This window comes from Globicephala melas, chromosome 9, assembly GCF_963455315.2.
Source record: "Globicephala melas chromosome 9, mGloMel1.2, whole genome shotgun sequence".
NCBI classification, from domain to species: domain Eukaryota; kingdom Metazoa; phylum Chordata; class Mammalia; order Artiodactyla; family Delphinidae; genus Globicephala; species Globicephala melas.
The window spans coordinates 64,082,189-64,109,507 of record NC_083322.1 but is presented as its reverse complement, the minus strand read 5'-3'; the positions used below and the strand labels follow the sequence as shown (position 1 = coordinate 64,109,507).

General features: G+C 36.0%; 1 protein-coding gene and 1 pseudogene across 1 annotated transcript in view; both read left to right on the top strand.

The window, feature by feature from the left end:
- Positions 1 to 27,319, top strand: part of THSD7A (thrombospondin type 1 domain containing 7A) — a 455,073-nt gene that overhangs the window by 391,778 nt on the left and 35,976 nt on the right. Inside the window, exons 12-14 of the mRNA XM_030857690.2 lie at positions 6,966 to 7,160; positions 8,622 to 8,885; positions 25,317 to 25,495. Of these exons, the coding sequence (XP_030713550.2) occupies positions 6,966 to 7,160; positions 8,622 to 8,885; positions 25,317 to 25,495 (638 nt within the window). The remainder of the gene's footprint in view (positions 1 to 6,965; positions 7,161 to 8,621; positions 8,886 to 25,316; positions 25,496 to 27,319) is intronic.
- Positions 16,238 to 16,621, top strand: LOC115853645 (large ribosomal subunit protein eL22 pseudogene; annotated as a pseudogene).

Genomic DNA, 27,319 nt, shown 5'->3' with positions numbered 1-27,319 from the left:
GGAAGTTAGAAGTAGTAAAGAATTTTAGCAAGGCTTTGAATATCGAGGATGGTGTATTCCAGGAAATTTTATCTAATGGTATAAGAATGAAAAAGAGAGAGGAGAAAGGTATTTTAAAGATGGAATTAACAGGATTTTGCAATTTTAAAACTTAAATCATTCTTGAATCTCACAGGGAAATTTTAGAGGGCTTTTGAAATAGGCATCTTTCCTATAATATTGTCGATAAAAGAAATGAAAATAACGTGAAGTTATGTCCGCAATCTATTTAATTTTTAAGTGTATAAACAGGTTCTATTCGCTTCATGCTATTCAAGTCACTTGTGTATAAACTTTTAATGGAACTGTAACCTCTGCTGTCTCTTCCCTCTGCTCACATTTCTACAATTCAGATGGCATTTAGGGGGCTAAGTTATTGATTGGTCAGTGACTGAAACATAGCCACACTAGCCGTAGCTAGAGTTATCATTACATTTGCATTCAAAATAAAAGAGGTGGCCCATATTAATGACAATTTTGGACAATTTACTTATTTTTTCTCTATGACTGCCCTAAAGGACAATGTCACTACTACTTAAAATGTGTATATGTGTGTGTGTGTGTGTGTGTGTGTGTGTGTGTGTGTATATATATATATATAACTAATTCCACTGTTTATTACTTTGTGACATATTTATACCAGGAATATGATGAAAAAATATCATCGATTAGATGCTGGGATGTTATAAAAATAAGTTCAAATTTACTCTTGCTCAATCTCTGTGTTGATCTTAATGCTATTTCCTGCCAAGTGTACTTTCTATAAATTAGATGGAGCTAGAGTTAATAATCCCCAGGGCCAACCCTACCTATCGTAATCCCCCACCCGCTCTGTATCCTTGCCTGCCAAGGAATGTCCACTGTAATGTTAACCTGTCACTAAGATTTGACATCAATCTCTTTATGTGGAAGCCAGCATGATTCAGATGTATTCTCAAATCTAGACCACAGAAAAAAGAAAAAAAAATTAATTATATGCCTCACATGGCAGGGACCCTCCTGGTCCTGGGAGTCCTCACCTGACATCACTTATTCGTTAAAAAGGTTATTCAAGGAAAGTCTAGGAATAAAAAAGAAAGTTCTGATTTTCCCTCCACCAAAATTAAATCCACGTGAATTTGTAGAATGTGAGATATAAGTATTTAACTACAATTTATGCCGTTACTTTTTGTGAGCAAATATGCTTCAATCTTATGCTTAAATTAAGTAGCTTAAACTATATTGACACCTTTCGCATCACTCTTTTGCTTAAATTCTGGTCCACTTTGTTCTTTTTAAAAAATTATACCTTAGAGGCATTTTTGAAGTTAGGCCCAGAATATCTGGGCCAGTTTATCTCAGTAACTCACAATAATCTGTTAATTTTCAGAAATTGTTATATAATAGGAATGAAAATAATGGAAGTAGAAAAAGAACTAGGTAAAAAAGAGTCAAAGAGCTTGCTTTAAAGAAATTTTGCACAGACGTGATTTTTAAACTTTTCTTTGGGCTAATATACTTATTAATTACCATGTAATATTTTTGTACTCTTCATTTATATAAGCTATTATTTAAATCTTCTAGAATTATTTCTACTTTTAAATGGCTTCCTCTAATTTTCTGTGACTATTAGCATTCTAGTTGATTTGGGGATTTTGGTTTTGTGTTATCTCTCTGTGAGAGTCCTGTCCTAAAATGATGATTAGCATTTGCTAGTTTTTAAATAGCTGATAAAATAAGCTTGACACCGGGATGTCTGTCTTTGTGATGGTTCCTCAATGCCCAGTTAGTTGGTTCGTTGTGATGCAGTTAACCCTTTCCAGATCGCAATCAAGGATCTAGCTGACCTTGGTCTAAGCTACTCCACGGGGAGCTGATTATTATTTCCTAGTAAGTCCCCAGAGAAGGACTTTTGCATATATTACAAGCATCAATAAGACTAGAGATCATTGGTAACTATTTAGGATCAATAAGAAAGAAAAGTACATTTCCTTCCCTTCTGCCAGAGTTACATTCACAAATTGTAATTAGGAAGTGTAATTTGGCAAACTTGTCAGTGAAAATCTCTTTCACACAGAGAAAGACCAGGATCATTAAATCCACCTAGTAAACAACTGGAGCCCTCTTGCATTATTTATAGGTTTGGTCTTATTTCTAAGCACAATTAGGTCTCTTGGTAACTAGCTCCCACTCACATTAAGCTTTTTCTTTTTTATTTCCACATGATTCATTCTCACTATTGTCATTTTTTTTTTGTAACACCATAGGAAAAAAATCACTCCTCTAATTTCTCAGTCTGGTGAACATACTCTGTCTCCAGTGCCACCCAGATGCTGTTGCTGTGGGATAAACCGTGTTAATATGGCTCAGTTTAATAAATAAGGTCTCAGAGCTCCTTGAACTCTTTGTTACAAATAATCCAACAGTTTTCACTGCACTCGGGCATTGATCTTATTCTGTTTCCTGTAATGAACTTCCATGTGCACATTTTAGATCTCGTCATTTATTTCACTCTGATTATTCAAACAAAAGGACAACATGGTCTTGCATGCCGAAGGACAGTCCACAGACCAATAGAACTCCTTCTTTTTGTGCATCCTGAATAATAAGGGTGTTTCATTCCTCTTCAAGAAAATGAAGACGAGCAAGTCCATTCTGAATTCTATTAGATTTACTTCAGAGCTGCATTGGTAGCCTTCCATTTACATACTCGTATATGCATAACGCAAATATCCATGTTCTTTTAGCTCAAACCAATGTTATCTATTCCCTTTCATTTCAGGAACCTTTATTAGTCTCTTTAAAACATAGCTCAAAATTCAACTTACATGAAAACATTCTGGAATTGGCTCTACTTATTCGACTTATTAATCATTTTTATTTAAATTCATGGCAAGTTTCAAAGATACACAAAAGTAGAGAGACTGTGGTAATGAATACTAGTCGTGTAGTCATCACTTACACAGCTTCAACAGATTTTAACATATTGTCACTCTTGGTCATCTGCCACTCCTCATACCCTTAAAGAGATTTTGCTGGAGTATTGTAAAGGAACTCCCAGGTAAGGTATACATCATCCATAAATACCTAATATTTTTAAACATAGCAAGAGTACTATTATAACACTAAACAAAATTGAATAATTCATACCATGTCTAATATTCATACCACGTTTAATTTTCCCCCGTTGTCTCAAAAATGCCTGTTTACAATCAGTTTGTTCAAATCAGGGTTCATAAACGTCTCCACATTGCATTTGGCTAGAATACTTCTTCAGTCACTTTTAATCTAACAATTTGAGCTCCCTTTTTCAGAGCATTTATTTGTTGAAGAAACTGCCTTTCTTGCTCATCTTTCCAACATTCCCTCAGTATTGATGGGCTGAGCTTGCCTAGCTTAATTTATAAGTAAGACACAAAGTAGTCATATGAATGTCTCTTAGGTTTTCAGCCTGCTGGAAGTAGCCTGTCCGTGACCCTTAACTTCTGTGTTTCATATAAATAAAATAAAATTTAAATAAAACAGATGGATATAATCAGCATAGTATTAAAGATGGAATTTTAATTTAAAATAATTATTTTGATATATGCCGACCTCACTAAGAAGCTTTCATGGTAATTCATCCATAGGGCAACATGGGTTTTGGCCCTTCTTCCTAACAAGGCCTCAGCCCAAAAAAAAGTTGCATAATCATTATACACAAGATATGCATCCTGCACCTGTAAATACAACTACAATTGTCTGGGTATGTGTAGCTTTCTGGTGCGCAAGGAAACCATGCTTAGGATGACGCATCTTTTCTACAGTTAAAACCACCCTGGTTTCAGTGTCTTAAAAATGATTTTTAAGATTTATAAAGTTGAGAGACCAGATGGTTTCCTTTCCAAACATTTATGTTTTCTTCACCCTAATAGCAGGAAGTTCATTTCAGATTACATTCCTGTGTTTGAATTGTTGTATTTTCTCCAAGTCAGAATAGAAACAAGTTGAGATGTGTGATAAACTTCAATATATTGTACAAATGGTACCGTTGCTACTTGTTTGGATCACACTGCATGAGTAATTCACTCCAGGTACTCTGTCTAAATGCTCAGATAAGGGGAGTGACGTGCTGAGTGGGTTTCTGAGTACAGATTTGGGAATTTTACACATCGTTTCTTTTCACCTACTTGAGATACTTTTTGAGATTTTTACATACTGCAGGTATATAGGCTTTAGATTTATGTAAATGGTATAGATTTGCACAGAAGATATTAGTTTCTGGAATTGTATTGATAGTGGTTTTACTTTATTTTATTTTGGTTTTTTGGTGTCCCCTAATGTGACGATGGTTGGAGCAATTATGAAATGAAATTTATAAAAGAGAACCTTAGAGAGAAAACCTTAATGGAGAACTTAAGGCAATTTCATTAGTTTAAAAGATTTATAGTCAAGTCTCTGTTTCAGAGAACCAAATTGGAATGCTTAGATAAAAGTAGGCTTATTTCAAAGAACATAAATTTAATTTTGTAGTTTTCTTTCAGTTATAAACAGTGTGACCCTCTTCATAGCTTAGAGTTCTGATGGTCAAATTTCTTATTTTCCAAATTAATCATTCTTGAGGTTCCTACATATTCTGATCAGTAAAAGCCTCATATTTTCCTCTTTATCCATCCTTCCTCTTGAACATTCTTGGGCAACTTTGCCCACAAACTCTCAGAGCTTACTATGTATAAACTGTTTAAGCAAGTGTAGAGAGAATTGCAGAATCACGTCAGCTTATTAATATACTGCATTTTATGGATTCCTCCTATACCAATCCACAGATAACATTCTTCCAAGCTACATGGATGCTGTTTTGGGTCCACTCCTTGTACTCCAAGTTTAAGCTCCCCTTAGTTCATTCCTACACGCTCAGCCTTTGTTTCCCAAAGCTTGGCACAGTGCCAGGGAGATTGGGGTACCAAAGGACCTTCAGTTTTAGTAACAAGTCTCAGGTAAACATATCCTAGTGACTCGAATACTCAGGCTCATAAGCCTTAAGCTTGAATGCGCATGAGGATCATCTGAGCAACTTGAAAATAAATGCATTTTCCTTGACCTCACACACAGAGATCTCATTCAGGAGCTGTGGAATGAATCTAAGAATCTTCAATTTTAACAGCATTCCAGGTGTTTCAGTTGCCAGTGGAAGTACACTACCTACTGCTGCGTGTTTGAATCATCAGGGAACTTTAAAAAGATGTTAATGCCTGGGACCCTGTCCTCAACCAGTTAAATCAGAAGGTTGGAATCTAGCAAGGGCATAGACATTTTTCCAAAAGCTATCCAGGTGATTATCATCTGCAGCTCGATTTGAGAGCCTCTACCTTACACTGGTCTGATAACCACAGTGCACCAGACAACTCCTCTCCCAAGTGGTGAGAGTCTCTTTGGAGCACTTAATAATTTTTCCTGTCACATAAGCTTCCTAAAGGCTCCCACAGTCCACTCAACCAGGTTTTCATATCTGTAAAATTCAGGGACCGCTGTCTAGTCATACAAATTGGCTCTTCCAATGTTGTGCGTATTAAATGAAGAGATATCTGTAGCTAAGAAAAAGGTGAGTTTTCACCTACACTTGCACAATTATGTAACTTTTCCTACAGCAGTTGCGACAAGTTGTGTTCACCTACACAGAGAAAGGCTTCCTTTGCTAAAATTGTTAAATCTTTGTACACACCCCATCACACAGTCCTATACTACTGGGTGTTAAGTTTTAGTGTACAGATCCAGAGAGTCTTGTCCAACCTGGGGCCCTGTGTGCACTAACTGTAATTTAGGATCAAAATGCCAGGCTCCTTCATCTTAGTTTCATGATGATAGAATTCTGAGCAGGGCAGAGACCAGCTGCAGTGTCAGCCTAGACCACAAACCTGAAAGTGCCCATGTGAGTCAGTCTGACTGGGCCATTTAAGCTAGTTCAATGAAGACTTAACTTCAGGACCGAGGTCTAAATGTTTCATCTGCTTCCTCAATAGAAAAATGAAGTATTTCTAAAACCAACAGTGGGAAATGGCTGAGGGAGAAACAGAACTTAAACATCACTTGCTCTTTTTCATTAAGACCTGTTACCTTTAAGCAATTCTACATTTATGTTCAATACATAATAAAACTATGACTTGGTTTAAAAACTTCAGTAGAACAATGTCTTGGGGAAAATAATATATATAAACCAAAATTACTTGACTATTTTTGGAGAGGCCATATGTAATTGTTGGAAATGTCAATTATGATGTGATAGATTAAGATTGCTAAAAGTTTTTGTCTTCATTTTAAATTCGTGGTTGTTCTTTGTGCGTGTGAAGAATTTGTACAGGGACGTGGGGAACTTTGACACCGCCCCCTCCCATTAACTACTAACCACTTCAAAGCCATCACAACAAACTTTGAGTGTAATTTAAAAAACAAAAACATGCTTTCTATGCAAATGGAGCTTCACAAGTTTCAGAAGTGTTCTCTCTCCACCCAAACCCTCCAACCAATTTGCTGCCATTAAGACCCTTCTGTATAGAAATCCCAGAGTGGACAACGGTATGAAAACAACTATTAAAGGTATGGGGTGTCTCCCAGCACCACCATGAATATGTTTAGTTCAACATAAGCTATTATCAGAACCCATGTATTATTTATTTGTCTCTTAACTCATTTCTAAGTATATTCCACATGTGACTTGAAATCCTTAATAGCATCTAAGAAAAACGTGTGTGTGTGTGTGTCTGAGGGTTATCTGTTATTTAAAAAATCCTATAGGATCAATTTAATGACTACTGTGATTACTAAAAACACTCCTACCAGATTTTTGCTGCAGATAAAGAATTAAAAGAGGACTCCTTTGACTGAGTAAGAAACGTTAGGTTAATTCCTAAATTACAGAGTAATTACAGACATTCAGATTCATGATAAACATCTTTTTGCTTTTCCTTTAGCCATTACTTGTCGAAAGCAAGATGGTGGACAGGCTGGTATCCATGAGTGTCTCCGGTATGCAGGCCCCGTGCCAGCCCTCACCCAAGCCTGCCAGATTCCTTGCCAAGATGACTGTCAGTTTACCAGCTGGTCCAAGTTTTCTTCTTGCAGTGGAGACTGTGGTGCAGTTAGGACCAGAAAGCGCACCATTGTTGGTAAGAATAATTGGGATGCCAAAGCCAACACTTGTCAAGGCAGAAAAACACAGTAAAAAGTCAGGCTAAGATAGTTCTGACAATGTATTTGGAAAATGCACAGATATGCATTATTATTGTTATACGAACACATAATACGGAAATGGATTCAGAGCCGTATTTTGATGTAAGTTGGCAGTGACAGATGCATTATGTACCTTTAGTAGAAAGAAAAAGCAGCCTTGAAAACTGAACTCTGTCTCCCTATACAATACGCGGTAGATTAATTTTTGGTTTAAACATGTACCTTTGGTGGATTACCTACAGACAGTGAAGTACTTGGAGAAAAGTTTTTTAGGAACATGGGGAAAGGTTGCCACTTCACTTTCTTAAGCCATTCTCACTGTCAGCCTCAGATTATCCTTGATATCCTAGACGAGAAATATGACATTAATTCTGTACCTGAAAACACATTTTAAAAGGTAGTCACAATGACAGAAAGCTGTAATATAACGAGCAGGAACAGGATCCATCATATTGAACTAAACTCTGATGCACTCAAAAATATTGTCAGTGGCAAAAGAAACCTAAAAATATTGGTGCTAGTAGAGTATTCAGAATTTAAAGTTGTAAAATGATCCAGCTGTCATAATGAAAACTGTTGAAAGTTATATAAGGCAGCTTATGAAAGTTAGAGATAAATATGTGTAAAACATATGTAATTAGTTACATGCAGTATAATTAAAAGTATATAACATATATGACATAATATAAATTATGATCTAATTAAAATAATGATATTTTTCAGGCACATATTACTGTTATACTCAAGGTCTTTTTATTTTAAAAGGGAATTTATTTCGATTTATTCACAAACCATTTCTAATATTTTTATTGTGATATTAAATATCTTAATTTTGATTATTATTATTTCCTACATTAATCACCAAGTATGTCAAAGTGATTATTTTTCAGAAATACTGAAAGATGCAAAATCACAATCAGAAAAGTAAATGCAAAAACCTCACTTTCTGAATCGTAATCCTGTATAACTAAACCATCTATTCGGACTTAACAAAAGAGTTACTTAACTGTACAGGTCAGTGCAGTGACTCTCTCTCTCCATTTCATATTTTTATGTTATAAAGGAGAGAATTGTGCAGTTACCTCAAACTCCCCAGTCAGTGAAAGCACATGATCATTTGAGAGGATTTTAATCATTTTGAGGAGTGTAAAATTCACAACAGTTAGTGTCTTATTCAAAATGGGCTATTTTTAAGTGAGAAAATAAGAGAAATTTCACTATGCAAAGCACCCAGAGCTAACAAAAGCCTACATAGAAAGCACTACAGAGGGGGAAGATAGCATTTATTTATAGGCTACTGTTGAATACAGTTAAAAATAAAGGATGTTTAGGAAAGGAGAAAACTTAGGGATGCTTGATATTAATGATGATATTTTCCAACTTAATTTTCTCCACAGGAAAAAGTAAAAAGAAGGAAAAATGTAAAAATTCTCATTTGTACCCCCTGATTGAGACGCAGTATTGTCCCTGTGACAAGTATAATGCACAGCCTGTGGGGAACTGGTCAGACTGCATTTTGCCAGAGGGGAAAGTGGAAGTGTTGCTGGGAATGAAGGTACAAGGAGACATCAAGGAATGTGGCCAAGGATATCGTTACCAAGCAATGGCATGCTACGATCAAAATGGCAGGCTCGTGGAGACATCCAGATGTAACAGCCATGGTAATCCAACTTTTCTTCACTGTTATACATTTGCTGTCTTTGGGGGCGGAGGTGAAATGCAAGTGTATCAGAATGGAGAGAAATGAAAGTTTACAGGAGTGTGTTCTAAATTGAACCTTAGGGGCACCGCTATGTATGTATTGCTATATCATTTATATGTAACAGGACATTTGGTGGCACTTGTCTTGTTGTCTAGAAGTTGGCAACTAAGTCCCAAAGTTGGTGATAAGGAAGCCTTACATGTAGGCAAAAATGGTGCCAGAAACCTCCCTTGGGGCAGATCCAGAGTCTACTGATTAGGCTCAGCAATCCCCACAAGTCCGTGTACAGAAAAGGAGGGAGGAGAAGAGAAGATTGAATTTAATTTGAGAATAAAGTGTTAAACTCGACAGACTTTTAATAACCGAACTGGCAAGATTTGTGACGTGCCTAAGATATCAAGTGGCAGAGGAGAAAGACTGAAAGCTGCAGTTGGTGAAAACTCAAACATCTCATTTATTCCTCATTAAGCTGAGATTGGCCCAAACAAACAGAAATAGAAAAAGGGACATACACTTTGGAAACTTCTGATTTCCAAACAAACAAAAAATCAAAAAGAAGCTAAAATACTGTGACAATAATTGAATTGCCCAAAGTTTATAAAGAGTGGTTTTGACCAGAGTATGCAGTGAACTCTCTTGTTCTACATCATAGTATAGTCAGCCTTAAGCAATATTTCTTCATTCTTTTATGTTAATGTATCTGTCCTTTTATTATGGAATGATATCAGTTTACAGTGGGTCAGCCTGAATCATGGATGTCACATATTTGCAAACACTGGACAGTGATTCTCCTCTCTTCATGGAGGTGACCTAACAAAGATAAGTTAAATTACTGGGAGAGAGGGATATGGTAGTTATCCTCCAACCTTGCTGAAGTAACTTCTGCTGTTGGAACAGTGCTCCTCCAGTTTTACTATATGGTTCAGAAAACAAGATGAACTAAGAGGACCATCTCACATATATAAGCCATTATGGGGTATCATGGTGACACATTTATGGAATCTCTTAAATCTGTCCCCAAAACAGTTTTCAGAAACCCTGACTTTTATTTTTTACCTTAGCTCATAATTACTGTTTAATCAAAGTCTAGTGATATAAGCCCCCATTATAAGAGTCCATTATGTTGAAGCTCTAGATATAAGTATTTAGCATGCATGCGTTGCTATGTTTAAGATTATTCCATGCATTTAGAACAATAACTAAAAAGAGTTTAGTAAGCCTTGAAAAACTTCTGTAAGAGTAATTGAGTTTTTTATTCTCTATATCAAATAACATAGGTGCTATTAATCAGATACCAGGAAAAATGTAAATGCACTTCGCATTCTGAGCTGATATAATAATGTAGAAGGTCATAGTTAGTCATTAAAATGTAAAAGTGAAGATCACTTTAAAAATGTTTCTCCTGAAATGTAGCGTGTAAGTGTTTGCTCACATTTTAAATTGTTATGCTTAGTGAATCACCAAGATAATCATTTGTTTTTAACATAACTTTTGAGCTTTCAAAATGACTCATATATTGTCGCTTTTACCTTGACCTGTTAATTAGATGCATGAGAGCTTCAGTAAGACACTTAAGAGTCAATCTTATTTTAAAAAAAAAAAAAAAAACTTTAAAAATATCCTGTGACTCTCACGAAAATGTTTGATCCCTTGAAGAAAATAAAAGTACAGAAAAACTGAAATTGGCCAAAGGCAGTAGACTTTCTGCCTTAGCACTGTCAATTCAAAGCATGAAGAATTCAGTAGTGTATTCTAGAAGAAAAGCACATGTAGAAAAAAAGATGGGTCCCTGGCAGCACTGAACTTCATGGAGCTTGTGAAAGGATCTAAGATGTGTAAGTGAACTGTTCCAGTTTAGTTCTTTGTGTCTATCCAACATCACTCCTTTCTCCTTAAATCTGATCTAAGATGGATGTCTAATGGGATATTTTAGTGTCTACTAACATTTTTACTCAAAGTCTGAGGAAATTGAGTGTCTCTTTCCTGATTTGTTTGGAATTACTGCTGCTGTTCTGTCAATGCCGATAGTGATAGTGGAGTGCTGTCACTTTGATGCCCTGTCCTAGGCATGCGCTAACTTGCAGTTTCTATGAGCACTGCCTTTGCTCAGCCAAAGCAGCTTCCAGATGAATAGTGGGAATGGGGTTTAAAGTGGCTTTCAAGAAAGTCTCTTACGGCTTTCAGTTTAAACATAAAATTGATCCCCACATGCATGCAGTACAAAGACACTAATCCCCTACCCTATTCAATAGTGGCCTTATGGCATTTCTACTTAATCTATGTTATCCATCTGTGGATCATATTATCAGTTATTATACTGATAAAACAGTTTGACTTTCATCAGCTTAAGTATATTATTTTAGGTCATTTCCCATGTGGTCACTTTTTTTTTTTTAACGTCTGAAACTCGAGGCACAATTCTATTATGTCTGGAATTTCTCATAAGAATAGACTCTGTACTGCAAAGCAATATATCGATACAACAAAAATCAGATCTTAAAGTATACCTTGGGAGCCACATAAGTGTTCATCCATCCTGATATATGGTATTAAATATAGTTCCTGCATAAATGTTGATATATCAATACATTTTTGGCATTTATCCTGATATCATAATACAAATTATGTATATTTACTTTTGGTATGAAATCTTGAATGGTGTCACTATTAGCAACAGATTATAAATCATTAAAAAACCAAATTACACATTTTCTACTTACTGCTAGAATACTCTGAGATCTTAATTAATTGGTTCACTAGAAATTGATTGCCTTGGCACATAGTACTAGGTACTTCTCAAGTTAATCACTTCTAAAATTTCACAGAACAAGAGGTAGAATTTCTGGAACTTTTTTTATTATATCACTTAATCTTGATATTTTAAAGAATGTTAGAGGTAACCTAGCTTATGCAAGGTGCACATATATAAGACTTTCATTTAAACATAAGTGATAGAATTTTATTATGCTGCCCCTCAATCCTACCCAGATCTCCCAAAAGCCCTTATTCTGCTCTGTTTTTTGTATTTCAAAAGCATGTATCACTCTATAACATACCATATAATTTACTCATTTATTATATTTATTGTTTTTGTTTTATCCTGTACAAAAATGTAGATTGATGAGGGTATCTTGGACTACTTTATTCACTCATGTATCCCAAACACCTAGAACAGTAGTAGGTGCTCGGTAAATATTTGTAGAATGAGTGAATGAGTGAAGAGGTGGAGAGAATTTTTGTAGCTGTATTTTATCCACAATCAGGCTTGGACACTTCCTTTTTTCCAGACGGTGTCCTTCCCTCTGTGTCACAGTTCTGGAATATAATCAAACAGATCACTGAGAACAACTAAGATCTTTGGAATAAACTATATACATGCCACAAACTTTCTATATGATATTCATCAAATATTTATGCTTCTCTCCTCCTACTAATTGGTAGGTAGAAGAAATAATAGTCACACACCCATTCCACTGAATTAGTCCAGTAATATCGATATTGGTAAGTCTCTTTATTCCAGTTTAAAGCTTATTGTTCAGAATTGCCTGCTTTGTACAACACCAGATTTGGACAACAGCTTAATCTCTTGGTTTATATTATTAATTGTGACAACTTGCTTTTTCCCAGCCTGTGTTTACAACTTTAATTGGGAGTATGGAATGTTCATTTAATTCTCTGTGTGTCCACTCATCTTTCCTTGAGAAAATAAGGAATAACATTTCTATTAGATTTATCTCAAAGGAACACTTTGAAGGCAAATTGGATAAAGTGTAAAAATGTCAGATGCTGAAGTCTTGAGCTCTTTGAGTTACATAATTCCTTCCAGACACTTCTCTTCAGTCTTTACTCTCAGCAAATTTGTCTTTGCTGTTCCTTATAGGGAGTTTAAGCCATCATGTACTATCAATAGATATTCTAAAATTGAACTTAATTTTATTTGTGATATTTTATCATCTGTCAATATCAAGTAAGCAGAAAGGCCTATCTGATATGACTGTTCTTCCTGAGCCCCTGCTGTTTAATATACATAGGTCTCCTATCGCCTAAAAGTAATATGTTGCTTTGATACCTATCAAATACCAATTTGGAGAATCCATGAGGAAACTCAAGAATCAGCTATTTGGTTAGATGACTTGTTACCAAATGTTTTCCTAAAGGGCCAGATAGCAAATATTTCAGGCTCTGCAGGCTAAAAAGTCTCTGTAACAACTACCCAATTCTGCAGTTATAGAATGAAAGCAGCCATAGACAATATATGAGTGAATTACACAATTATGTTCCAGTAAAACTTTATTTACAAAAACAGGCTGTCAGCCTGTGCTGTCATTTGCCAACTAGGATTTAAACCCTTCTTACTCAGAAAGCCACCTACAGAGGAGCAGCATAGGCATCACAGAAAAACCACTGGAAATGCAAAATTCAACCTACACTGCAGACCTTCTGAATGGGAATCTGCATTCTGACAAGATCCCCAGGGGGTTCTATAACACATTTAAAGTTTAAGACTACTTCTCTGGGTCATGCAGACACTCACAGGGTTTGGTAGGGATCGTAAGCTTTATTAACCTTGGTGTGAAAGACCTGTGAATATCATTTCCTAGAGGATCACAATGTGATGCTGTCTTAGGCAAAATATCTCACAGGAGATAGTTCACTTGCTTACCCGTTGTGGGCAAGAGAACATTAGGGAACTTTTGAAATTTGCAAAGATGTGTCTTTATAAAATGAATGCCTGTGTAGGTATGATTTTGAAAACAGAATGAGTCTATAGGATCTTCTGTGGAAAGGATATTGGCAAGTTAATGATTGCCCTGAGGAAAGTTTTTTGGTTCAGATAGAGAAATAAGAGAGAGCTCTGGGTTTATTTACTGCTCTATTCATAAGCAGAATACAATATTATATTGAAGTGTTGTGTGCATTTGACTTTGTGCACTCAGTATTCATGATCCAACGACTCTAAAATTCTCAGTACTTTGTACTGCCATTTGACCATCATGCTGGCATTTAAGCAGCTGTACTACTTATTGTAGGTCACATTACACCCTTTTAATTATTTCAGTTTGTCTTTTAACTGTAGTCACTATTGAATTGTTCAGCATAGTTTGTCTGATGCCTGATTAGTGTAAGATTAATTTCCCTTTGACATTAAGTTTTAAATATAATGATTTATATTAATTCTTCCAAGCTTTCTCTCTTTGCCTAGTATGTTTATGAATGATATTACAGAGAACCTTCTGAACATTAATGAATGGCTTTATCAGTTGGTTTTCTAAGCATCTGTAGGATTCAAAGTATGCCCGTTAAAACTTGATATTTTGTAAAACCCTTGCTGGCACTCAAAGTCTTTCTTACAGGTTGTTTCATAGGTAGTTTGCACTACAGCACTAAGTATTACAATAAAAAGAAAGCTCTACAAATTTTACAAGTGAAACAAAAGCTTTTTAATAAAATATTTTCATATTATAACTATAGCTGACCCTTATATGGCAGCATTTAACATTACTGCCTAATAGCCTAAGCGATCTACATCCTATTTCACCAGCCTCCCGAAGTTATGATGTGGATGATTTTAAAGCAGGTATCATGTTTAAATGATATCCCTTGATGTTGTAAGGAACTGTAAATACCAGATGCTGCCTTATTCAGTCATAAATTCTAGTATACATGCCACAGGTGTGGGGTTTTTTTTCTATTAGAATTTACAGGAACAAAAAAAGACCATCAACAAAACTTAGAAAAGGAATACATCCTGGGTGTATTTGTGGTACAAGTGCCCAACTGAATTTTTTAAAATTCAGAGAGTACTCAGTCTACAAGTAGATTTTAGTTCAAGAGCATGTACTTTGAAGACATTGTGGAACTCAGGGTACATCTGATAAAAATAATTATGAATATGAGGAGAGTAGATTCTGAGGATAACTTACATGACCACTCAACCATAATATACCTGGAATGTATTCCTTTTTGTAGTGGGATTTTATAGAAGATGATATAAGTTTAATATTAGAGGTTAATTAGAAACAAAATTGAGTGAGAAATTGTGCCCTATCGTAGTGGATGCTTGTATTTGAGGAAGAGCATGTTTGATTAAACCAGGGAGAAAAGGCAATAGAGTTTTGTAAATAAGCTGAAATGGAGTTCTGATTCCTCTGAAAAGCTTTTTCAGTTGGTGGTATTTTTTTTTAATGTCTAATTCATTTCAGAATTTAAATCTTTCATTTGATAGTACAGATGAAGCTAGTGTTGCTTTTGCAGTCATCATTCACAATTGAGATCTTTTTCCTTTCAAATGTAAAAGACAGGCAGGGAGTGAGGAACAGACTTTTCCTGAAGTAGCAGTTGCAAGTTGAAAGAACCAGGGAAATAAAGAAGGGGCTATTGTGGATATGTGGGTACAAAAAGAAAGCAGGTGTCTAGGGTCGAATTTAAATAAGGTGTGGATACCAGCATTATTTTCTAACAGGATCCCTGAAGGGGGACTATAGAGGTGATGAGGGAGACTTTCCTTGGAAATTTTCCTGCAGCTACCATCGTGTCGTGTGTGATGGAAAAACATCTGGTGTTATCATTTGATTCTCTGTGCTCCATGTCACCGAGACCTCAACTCATCTGTTACTTACTTACAAGGTTTTCAAACTGGGCTCCATGGAGCCCCTCAGGCCAGGCTGTCAAACATAGCCTCCAGAATATCCCATACACCTACTGGGCTTTCCAGCTTTTTAGGAAGAAAGTGTTTCACTGCTTAAAATAAATTTAACGGCCAAGAACAATTCATTATTTGCAACAGCAACAAAAAAATTTGTTTATCTTTACCTTTATCAACAAGTTCTGCTATTATGTTTTACTCCACATCCTTTCTATTGGTCTCTGACCCTGTTTTCCCCTTAATGCCTTAGAGGAAGGATAACACTAATTTCAGTGAAATGGCTAGGAGTGGTAATCTTGCTGATATCTATGATAATGTTATTGATATAATCACAGAGTTGTTCATTACTTGTGTTACAAGGTTTCATAATTCATAAAGATACTGACCCTCATATAGATTCCTGTTACATTAATGTCCTGCAATCCAAAATAATTGTAAAGCTCTCTGTCCCATTAGTTGAGTTTAGTCTCATTCCTAAAACATAGGTCTTAAAACATAGGTCTTTTTCTACTTCAAAGCATCATCAGAATGGTCATGTAGTGAGTAAAGCTTATGCATAAGGAATTTTCTTTGGTAAATGCATGAAGAAGGCACTATATATTAGACATAAGCCATATCAATGGGCTCAAAAAGTAACCTGACCCTTTTCTGCCTCTGCTGCGGCGATGGCGCCAGTGAAAAAGCTTGTGGTGAAGGGGGGCAAAAAAAAGAAGCAGGTCCTGAAGTTTACTCTTGACTGTACCCATCCTGTAGAAGATGGAATCATGGATGTGGCCAATTTTGAGCAGTTTCTTCAGGAAAGAATCAAAGTGAATGGAAAAGCTGGGAATCTCGGAGGAGGTATTGTAACAATCGAAAGAAGCAAAAGCAAGATCACTGTAACTTCCGAGGTGCCTTTTTCCAAAAGGTATTTGAAATATCTCACCAAAAAATATTTGAAGAAGAGTAATCTCCGTGATTGGTTACGCGTAGTTGCTAACGGCAAAGAAAGTTACGAATTATGTTACTTCCAGATTAATCAAGATGAAGAAGAGGAAGATGAGGATTGAAACTCAGTTATCTGGAGTATTTTGTATGAATTCTTAAATAAAATTTAGGAAACAAAAAAAAAGTAACCTGAGAGCACACCAACACATTTGTGGACATTTTAAAGTTAAATTTGAAAGGAAGATCTGTACTTGTAGTTACTCTTCATGTTTATCCCATTTCTTCGTAGTCGCATTGAAGGCCAATTTAGCCCTTACAGGAGATCTTAGTTAATTTACAGAAAACAAAATGGTCTTTTAAAATAGTCATTAAAAAAATGTCAGGAAGTTTATCTGCATAAGTTTCCTCTCCGTTTGCCATAGGTTTGACCTTTAATGCTTTAAAACTTTAAAGTATAAAATAATTTAAAAAGAAACTTTCTTAAGTTTGGGGGTTTTGTTTGTTGACTTTTGCATTTTTTTCCATATCTGGAAATGGACATAAAAGGCCTGATTAAACATTAAAACTCTGTACAGCTCAAAACATGAATCCAGTTTTAATGCATTATAATTACAACATATCATGATGATCTGTTGATCTTTTTCTCACTGGTCCAGTGAGATGCTATAAGAAAAAGTTAATAAGCATACACTGCAGTGTCTGAGTCAGTCTCCTAGAGATTCACAGTTCATATCAGAAAAAAAAAAAAGAAGGGAAGCTCGGGGTGAAGAGACCTGCTTAACGCAACAATTTTCCAACTTATTTGACCACAGAATGCTTTTTATAAAAATTATGTTTAACACTTACTAGAATCCAGCAAACTAGTGTTTAAAGATTATCCTTTGGAAATACTTCAGTGTCAGTATATGATTCTTGTTGACTGAAAGAACAGTGCCCTGCATTGGATCAAGTTAAAAAAAAAATCACTCTACTAAATTTCAAAGTTAATTTATTTCCCGTTATTCCATAATCTGAACACTCCATCAAATACGATGTTTATATTGCTGACAAAGCCCTACTTCCAAAGTGGGTTCTTAGAACGTTTTTCTGATTTTTAATATCAGTTAATATTTTAATATTGGTTAAAGTTATAAATGTTAAATTTGGGGTGAAACGTCCATAAATGCCTTAATGTATGTAATTATTCCCAAAGTTTTAATTTGGTTGAATAAGTAAACTATAGATACGGGCTCTTTCATAAATAAGTTTACTTCCTTTTTTAATCAAATATACATCTGAAAGTAGAATGCAATTCTGACACTAACCACCTGGATTTGGGCCAAACTTCACAGGTTAGGGGGCTCAGTCCTCTACAAGACTGCTCTCACTTCAGACACTAGCTGTGCATTTTCAGGGTCCCCACGTCAACCTCACTTCTGACCAGCTGGCTACAGATTTGGGGATTCCCACTACCCCCTCAGGTTCAACAATTCACTGGGACGATTCCGAGAACTCAGGAAAGCACCATTACAATTGCAGTTTTATTATAGCCAAAGGATAAAAATCAGAACCAGCTGATAGAAGAGACACATAGACGAGGGCTGGGAAGGTCCCAAACACAAGGCGTCCATGTTGTCTCCCCATGGAGCTAGGAGGCATCACCCTCTTGGCCCATGGATGTGCTTTACCAGCCTGAGCTTTTGTATCCAGAGCTTTCTGGGGGGTCGTATTATGTAGGCATCCATTGAATCATTGACCACACAGTTGAACTCAATCCCCTCTCCCCAGAGTTTGGGAGGATATCAAGTGGCTTAAAGTCCCAACCTTTTAAACACATGGTTGGTCTTTGGTTTGGTGGTATAATCATACGCCTTCCTTAGACATCTTCTTATCATAATTTCACATGTAGTCCAAGAGGCCCAACAAGAATAACAAAGATACTCCTTCTCACTCAGGAAATTTCAGGGCTTAGAGGCTGCCTCCCAGCAATCAGGGAAACAGACCAGCCAAAGTCTTTGTTATACAGCAGAGAGTTTTAGAGTTTGCTATAAGAAATGGCCTTGATGGTGAACTCGTACATAGGTATGCTACCTGAATCTGAAGGTGCCTAGTCATTGGGTAATCTCCCAGTATTGGAATAGCAACAGCTACAAAATCCCACAGCAATTAAAACTAATGTTGAAGGCTTCCCTGGTGGCGCAGTGGTTGAGAGTCTGCCTGCCGATGCAGGGGACATGGGTTCGTGTCCCGGTCTGGGAAGATCCCACATGCCGCAGAGCAGCTAGGCCTGTGAGCCATGGCTGCTGAGCCTGCGCGTCCGGAGCCTATGCTCCGCAATGGGAGGGGCCACAACAGTGAGAGGCCCGTGTACCACAAAAAAAACAAAAAAAACAAAAAAAAAACTAATGTTGAGGGCTTCCCTGGTGGCGCAGTGGTTAAGAATCCACCTGACAATGCAGGGGACATGGGTTCAAGCCCTGGTCCGGGAAGATCCCACATGCCACGGAGCAACTAAGCCCATGTGCCACAACTACTGAGCCTGCGCTCTAGAGCCCACGAGCCACAACTATTGAAGCCTGTGCGCCTAGAGCCTGTGCTCTGCAATGGGAGAAGCCACCGCAATGAGAAGCCCGTGCACGACATCGAAGAATAGCCCCCGCTCACCACAACTGGAGAAAGCCTGCGTGCAGCAACAAAGACCCAACGCAACCAAAAGTAAAAAATAAAATTATTTTAAAAAAAAAATGTTGAAATTTTCTGAGAAAATCTGTAAGTATTTAGCAGATATGAAGAGATACGCCTTCATATGTATAAAAAACAAATAAATATAAATGAAATAGCATTTCATTGCGGTTACATAAATTTACCTGAACACTTCACTATGAAAGTTTTGATTGCCCAGTGTTGATTCATAACTTTTCATACATTGAATATAAGAATCTGGGTAGAACAGTCAATTATAGGAGTTTGGATATATACAGAGTAGTTTAGTTTCAGCAGCTTTTCAAGTTATCAGTTCTTAATATATATACAAAAGAATATTCTGTTCATTTTGAAAATATTTTTAAATGATATTTTTCAGTATTTTCAAATCCACAGGGACCACAGTAGATAAAGTTCTAGCTAAGTGTTCTCATTCACGATTGCAGTCATGTGCATATAACACACATTTAAGTAGGAGAGATTTTTCAGGTCTCTTTTGAGATTAATCTAGATGTTTCAGATAGAGTGCCAGCGTTGCTCATTCACACAGCTGTAAATCAGAACCAACCAATATTTTCCACGTGCTTTCAAAATGAATTCTTTAATCTATCAACAGTGCACCTTTCTACAGCACAATATAGTAATCGTGAGGGTTGCTGAAAGCTACTTTATCTGCACATTTATAATTCAAATGGATGAGCTGACTGGATATATGTCAAAGGCAGTAAGTCCTCTGGTTGCCACATAAAGCCTGCTAGTGTTCTGTATTCATTTCAACCTGAAAGCAGCCATCAGAATAGATATAGATACAAAAAATACAATCAGAAGCCACGAGTTTGATTTTTCCATGTGTCAGGTTCAGTATTGAGCTACTAAAGGTTTTTTGGGTTTTTTTTGCGGTACGCGGTCCTCTCACTGTTGTGGCCTCTCCTGTTGCGGAGCACAGGCTCCGGATGCGCAGGCTCAGCGGCCATGGCTCACGGGCCCAGCCGCTCCGCGGCATGTGGGATCTTCCCGGACCGGGGCACGAACCCGTATAACCTGCATCGGCAGGCGGACTCTCAACCACTGTGCCACCAGGGAAGCCTGCTACTAAAGTTTTAACACCCTAATTGTGAAGTCGTTTATTTTATTCCAGCATTCCTCAGGAGCCATAAATTGCTACAAGATGCCAGCAGTTTATTTAGCCTTAAAACGCTTCAAATGCTTCTGTCTTCTATCCCCCATGATTGTTTGGCGTTAATTGCCCTCACAAATGATCTTAGCAGAGCAGACAGGGGAATGCTTATCTAGCAGTTCACTAGTAGCATTAAGGTTTTAATTGTACTAGATAAACATGACAGGCAATTATTGAATGTTGTTACACACTAGAAGATTAAAATGGAATGCTAAGCATTATACTCTTTTGCAGTTTTGTCTTTATCTCAGTGCCTAATTTGTATCTTTCAACAATTTAATAGATTTAGTTTTATTTGAGAGACGTCCTCTGGAATACTCTATTGGAAGATCCAACATAAAAATTTTATATCTGCTTACTTGAAAATACAGTGTGAATCAGACTAAAGTCAGACATGACATATTTCACCAATGCCATAATACTTCAACAGATAAAATGGAAAGAAAGAATTTCCATCTATCTGTTACTCTGAAGTAGTGACATGAAAACTCATGTGATTCTATTTTCAACTATAATTACTGAATAACAAAAAGGTTAGAGGTTTACTTTTGCAGTCATTTTGATCTTTAGCAAGGTGGAAAATGCAATTCTAGAAATATTTCAATAATTTATTACCTTTGAAATACTAGTGTCCTTTAAGCTATTGATAATATTTGGAAATAGTTGGGATTTCTTCTTAATTCATTGTCTTTTACAAACATTAAATAATCTGGTTACAGATGGCATTCATTGGGAAGTGACTTTAGACATTTGTACAGTTTGATTCTATTTCTTAAACTATTCCTATGAAACACAAATTATTACTGGCCCTATCAGGACTTACATTTTTAAGTATCGGACACTTTATAGATTTATTTACTGGCTGTGTTGATTGAAAAGGAGAATTTTTTTCTCCATATTTTAACTCAAGATAGTGAGCTGGGCTTGTTTTCCCACCTCAAACCATACTTAAAGTCAAAGTCTGAGCTTTAAGTAGGTCGTGGTAATCTGTTTGAAGAACAGTTATGCTTTTCAAAATTTTGGTAAACACTATTGTAAAGTACTTTTTCAGTTCTCTATTGGACTTCCCTCTGATTATTATCAATACTCCAAAAGTCTTCTTCAATATCAGAAGTACATTCAAAACTCAACATTAACATCTTCTTTCTGTCTTCAGTATCTCACAGCTGGCAAAGCCCCGGCTGACACATCTGCCCCCTTGAAGATTCTCTGAGACTAATTCCCACTTTTGAGCATTCTTTCATTGCATCCTGCTCTTCATACCAAATTCATGATCCCATCTTTTTAAAAAGTTTTCTTTTATACTTACAATTTGCTGATATAATATGCGTATCCCCTGAGGCATCAAATTCACTCCTAGGAATATGCCTAACAGAAATGCATATGTATGTTCACCAAAAGACATGTTCTAGAATGTTCATAGCAGTACAGTTGATAATAGCTTGCCATTGAAAAATACCCAAATGCTCACAAACAATAGAATGAATTAAAAAACCATAATATAGTCACACAGTAGAGTACTATACATTAATTAGAATGAATAATCTTCAACAGCGTGCAACAGTATGGATGAATCTCACATCACAACGTAGGGTGAAAGAAGGCTAGCACACATGGGTGTGTGCTGTATGATTCCATTTACATAAATTTTTTTAAAGTAAAACAGTTCTAGATTGTAAGAAATCAGGGTAGTAGTTGCCCATGTGAGAAGAGGTAGTGATTGGAAGGCAACACAAAAGAGGGTTCTGGAGTAGTGTGGGTTTCATGCATGTGTTCAGTGAACTTTATACTTTTGAAAGATACACTTTTGTGTATCGAGACTACAGTTAAGTTTAAAACAGGTGATGTGTATATTTGACAAAAATATAGAAGATAATATAGAGAGAAATATACCACAAAACTACTTCTCACCCAGATTTTGCTGATTCTTCCTGTGTCTTACAACAGAGTTCCTTAATTTCAGTCCTAAACACACACATACACACACACACACACACACACACACACACACACGAATAAGTACAAGTAAAACTGGTGAAACTTGAATAAACTCAATGGATTGTATCAATCTCAGTATCTGGGTTGAAATTATACTTTAGTTACCATTGTAGGAAACTGGGGAAAGTATGCAGGGGACCTTTCTATATTATTTCTTACAAATATATGTGTCTACAATTAACTTAATAAGAAAATTTTCAATTAAAAAGAGAGGGAGTGATGAATAAACACAAGAAAATATATTAAGTTCCAAAAATCAGGCAGTATCCCAAAGGAACTGTATTGTAATGTCTGGGGTTGCCAGAAACCTGTACTTTTAACATGTGTTCCAGGTAATTTATAAAGCAAGGCTAGGATATACTATGTAGTAAGTTGGCTAGCTTTTTAACACTGTATCAAGTCAGGACACTTTGGGCACAAGCTTATAGATTAGATCTGTCATACTGGTTTTTAGGTGGTCTTATTTCACTGTAATAAAAGAAATCAGTGTTTGTTGGCTCTCTTTTAAATCTGTCTAGAATAAAAAGAATAAAATACTTAGGAATAAGTTTAAGAAGTGCAAGACATACACTAAACACTACAAAACATCACTGAAAGAAATTAAAGAATACCTAAATAAATGGAAAGAAATTCCACGTACCTGGATTGTTAAGATAGCAATACTCCCAAATTGATCAAACTGTTCAACACAATTCCTATCAAAATCTGCCATTTGGGGCAAAAATTGACAAGCTGATTCAAAGATGTATGTGGAAATGTAAGGGACCCAAAACTTTCTTGGAAGAAAAAGAACAAAGGAGGACTCAGACTTCCTGATTTCAAAACGTACTACAAAGTGACAGTAATCAAGACAGTGTGGTGCTGGTATAGAGATCAGTGGAGTGATATTTAGAATCCAGATATAAACCCTTACATTTATAGTCAACTGATTACCAACAAGGGTACAAAAACAATTCACTGTAGAAAAAATAGTATTTTCCACAAATGGGCCTGGGTTAACTTGGGAATCACATACAAAGGAATGAAATTGGACTGCCTATGTTTTAACATATACGAAAATAACTCAGAATGAAGCATATACTTAAATATAAGAACTAAAACTATAAAACTCTTAGAAGAAAAAAATGGGTGTAAATCTTTATGTCCTTGGATTAGATAATGGTTTCCTAGATAGGACATCAAAGCACAAGCAACCGAAGTAAAAATAGATAAATTGGACTTCATTAACATTTAAAACTTTTTTCTTCAAAGGACACTAAAATAAAGAGACATAATAAGTTTTGACAAATGTAGAAATTGGAACACTCATACCTTGCTAGTGTAATTGTAAAATGGCACAGTCACTTTGGAAAACGGTTTGGTACTTCTACAAAAAGTTAAATACACTCCAAGATATATACCCAAGAGAATTGAAAGCTTGTCCATACAGAAACTTGTACACAAATATTCACAGCATTATTCATAATATACAAAATGTGGAAACAACTAAAATGTCCATCAGCTGATGAAAGGATAAAAAAATATATCTATACAATGGAATGCTGTTTGGTCAATAAAAAGGAATGAAGTACTAACACATGCTATACCATAGAAAAATCCAGAAAACATTACATTAAATGAAAGAAGGCAATCATAAAACATAATGTTTGATTTCATTTTATAAATTGTTCAGAATAGGTGAATTCTTAGAGATATAAAGTAGATTAGTGGTTGCCAGGGAGGGGAAAATGGGAAATGACTGCTAATAGGTATAGGGTTTCTTTCTGTGGTAATGAAAATGTTCTGAAACTAGATGGTGGTCATGGTTGCATAACTCAGACTCTATTAAAGACCAGAACGTGAGCTGATTTTTATAGTGTATAAATTGTGTCTCAATAAAATTTTTAAAAATCTACCTAGAGTTCCTAGTATAAGTTGTTTACATTATAATGATTTTCAAAATCGAATCTTTGATGTTGATGTAAAATGGTAAGAGCAGAGTGTTTTCTTGTTTCAAGAACAACCACTCCCCATAGTATGACAGACGACAACATTCGACTCTTGACCAGAGGAATTTTGCTCTTTCCACTTACTTGCCTTGAGAACAATAGTGATAAACTGATACTGTGAAATGCCAAGTTGGTAGTGAGGGACTGGTCAAGGAAAATGCTCCCATTTCTCAAAATAAATCTGTAGACTCTTAAGTTAATTGTGAGATTTGATGGAATGAGTACTAGACTAGACCTCAGAAATCCTATCCCTGTCTCTTACTGTGTGACCTTGCACTTGTCAGTTATCTCTCTGTATTTGTCTTCTTATCTGTCCAGTAGAGCATCAGTACATGCCCAATACATTTATAATATCTGCAAGAGAATCAAATGAATACAAGGTATGAAGGTGCTTTGAAATTGACAGCACTATAAAAATATGAGGCATTGTTTATTTAACATCCTTCATTTTTCTTCCTCAGACTTGATTTTCAATGAAGGGGAACCATAAGGTGCTAAGTTAAATGGTTCCTTTTGAATATTGGTTGAGAGGGTCTGGCTTTCTTCTTGAGGAAGAATGTTGCATGGACTCAGCCACTTGAGCTTGTGTGACATTAACAGATAGGATTTTACAGAAAACTGTTAAAATTTTTTTAATGTATCAGTCTGGCCACATGAGAATGATATGGCAGCAGACAGGTTATTGTCAATTAAACACGAGCTGTCAGGAAGTCAGAAATGTTGAAATATGGTGGGCATGAATCCTAAGCAGATCATATGACAGCTGCTCAGCTGTTATTTTAACAGAGTGACTGTATGTATGTGTTATTTTCCTGCAGAATTTAATTTGAGTCCCTAACGACAGAGACATCTCTGCATTTGCATGTTGCTGTCAAGTCAAACTTGGACCTTCTAAATGAGCTAGAATGGTGGGTAGTAATAGGCAAGTGACATGTGGAGGAGATGGCTCTTGTCTCATTTTCCTCCACTCAGGATACATTGAAGAGGCCTGCATCATCCCCTGCCCCTCAGACTGCAAGCTCAGTGAGTGGTCCAATTGGTCACGCTGCAGCAAGTCCTGTGGGAGTGGCGTGAAGGTTCGGTCTAAATGGCTGCGTGAAAAACCCTATAATGGAGGAAGACCATGCCCGAAACTGGACCATGTCAACCAGGTATTTTCTACCATTGGGAATATTGTAAAATATTTTCTAGGTGCACAATAATCTTTTTTTAATCCAAAATAGAGAAGAATAAATAATAGACCCTGAATAAGAAATTTGACCCACTTTATCTTTAGAATGCCTGAGTAAATTATTAAAATCCCGAATCAGATAGATGATCTCTGTATTCTCAAGAGATTTATTTAGTACACTGTATTATATGTATATGCATATTAATATAATTCAATGGAAATAAAAATGAAATCTACTTTTGAAATACTGTTAAGGTATTTAATCTGTTATTATACAATAATTTGTGCGCTGAGAGCAAGATTGTCTTTTTCTGATAGATCCGCTAGACTCTCAGAAAAGACATCTCAATTACCAAGTACATAAATTAAAATCAAAGAAAGTATATGGGTTTGGGTCTAAAATTGGGAAATGTATTCTGTACATTTACTTAAGTTTGTTCCATATGAAATATGTTAAGAAAAAAGAAATATACTGGACTTCCTGGTGGCGCAGTGCTTAAGAATCCGCCTGCCAATGCAGGGGACACGGGTTCGAGCCCTGGTCCAGGAAGATCCCACATGCCGTGGAGCAACTAAGCCCATGCGCCACAACTACTGAGCCTATGCTCTAGAGTCCGCAAGCCACAACTACTGAGCCCGCATGCCACAACTACTGAAGCCAGTGCGCCTAGAGTCCACGCTCTGCAACAAGAGAAGTCACCACAATGAGAAGCCCTTGCGCCGCAACGAAGAGTAGCCCCCGCTCACTGCAGCTAGAGAAAGCCCACGCACAGCAACAAAGACCCAACGCAACCAAAAATAAACATATATAAATAAAATAAATAAATTTTAAAAAAAGAAAAAATATAAAAATGGCATCAAAGTAACCATATGTTAATCTGTCAATTTGGTGATTGGCCTTTTCAGTCTTATGTGAAACTTTGACTTCGGATGCACACCTTGTTAGCGGCAGTTCATAGCTGTTACTCGTGTTCCATTGGAAATAAAATGTCTAATGGGGAGAACTGTGACTAGTTTAATGTAATATAAGATTCATCAGACAGTTATTGCCGTGTTTGGCCTACATGTGAATTAACAAAGAGTGAATTTCACACAATATGTGTAGGTATTAAGATGTATGTTTAAATTTAAGTCACAAATGAACCAATTCATATGTATGAACTAACCTTAAATATGTAGGTATGTCTCATACACACATAGATTTTGTAATTTTAATCTCCAAACACACTGCTTACCCATACGTTTGCCTTCCCAAATTAATCTAAATTTGTTCATCACAATAAAAGTAAATTATAGAGAAAATAAAAATAACTTTTGAATAAATCGATTAAGGGCCAAGAAAGTGGAGAATTAAATTGCATAGAAAGTACGCCAAAAGAATGTTGATTTTTCCCCCCAAAGAAAAATTGCTGAACTTGCCCTTAGATACAACTGAAGGTGAATAATATAGTGCACTGCTGCCATCTACTGGTAATCGAGTTTCTCTGTCCTAATGAATATTTCCAAAGAAGAAAATGCATGACCCCGATTAAACAGAATAACTGAAATGTAATGTTTATAATACAAAAGAATATTATTCTACAAGTTTTGAAATCTTGAATTTCCAATAGTAAATTTAAATTTTAATAAATTTTTATCCATGATTCAAATAAATTCTACACATTTTCATACCTTTAGTGTGTATGTGAACAGCCAGATTTTAAAATTAAAATGAGCTATGTTTGCCTTAGCATTTTTTAAATAGTGAATTTGAAGAAGTTCAAATTGGTTGTACCAAGTTGTCCTTGCTTAAAAACTCTTTAAC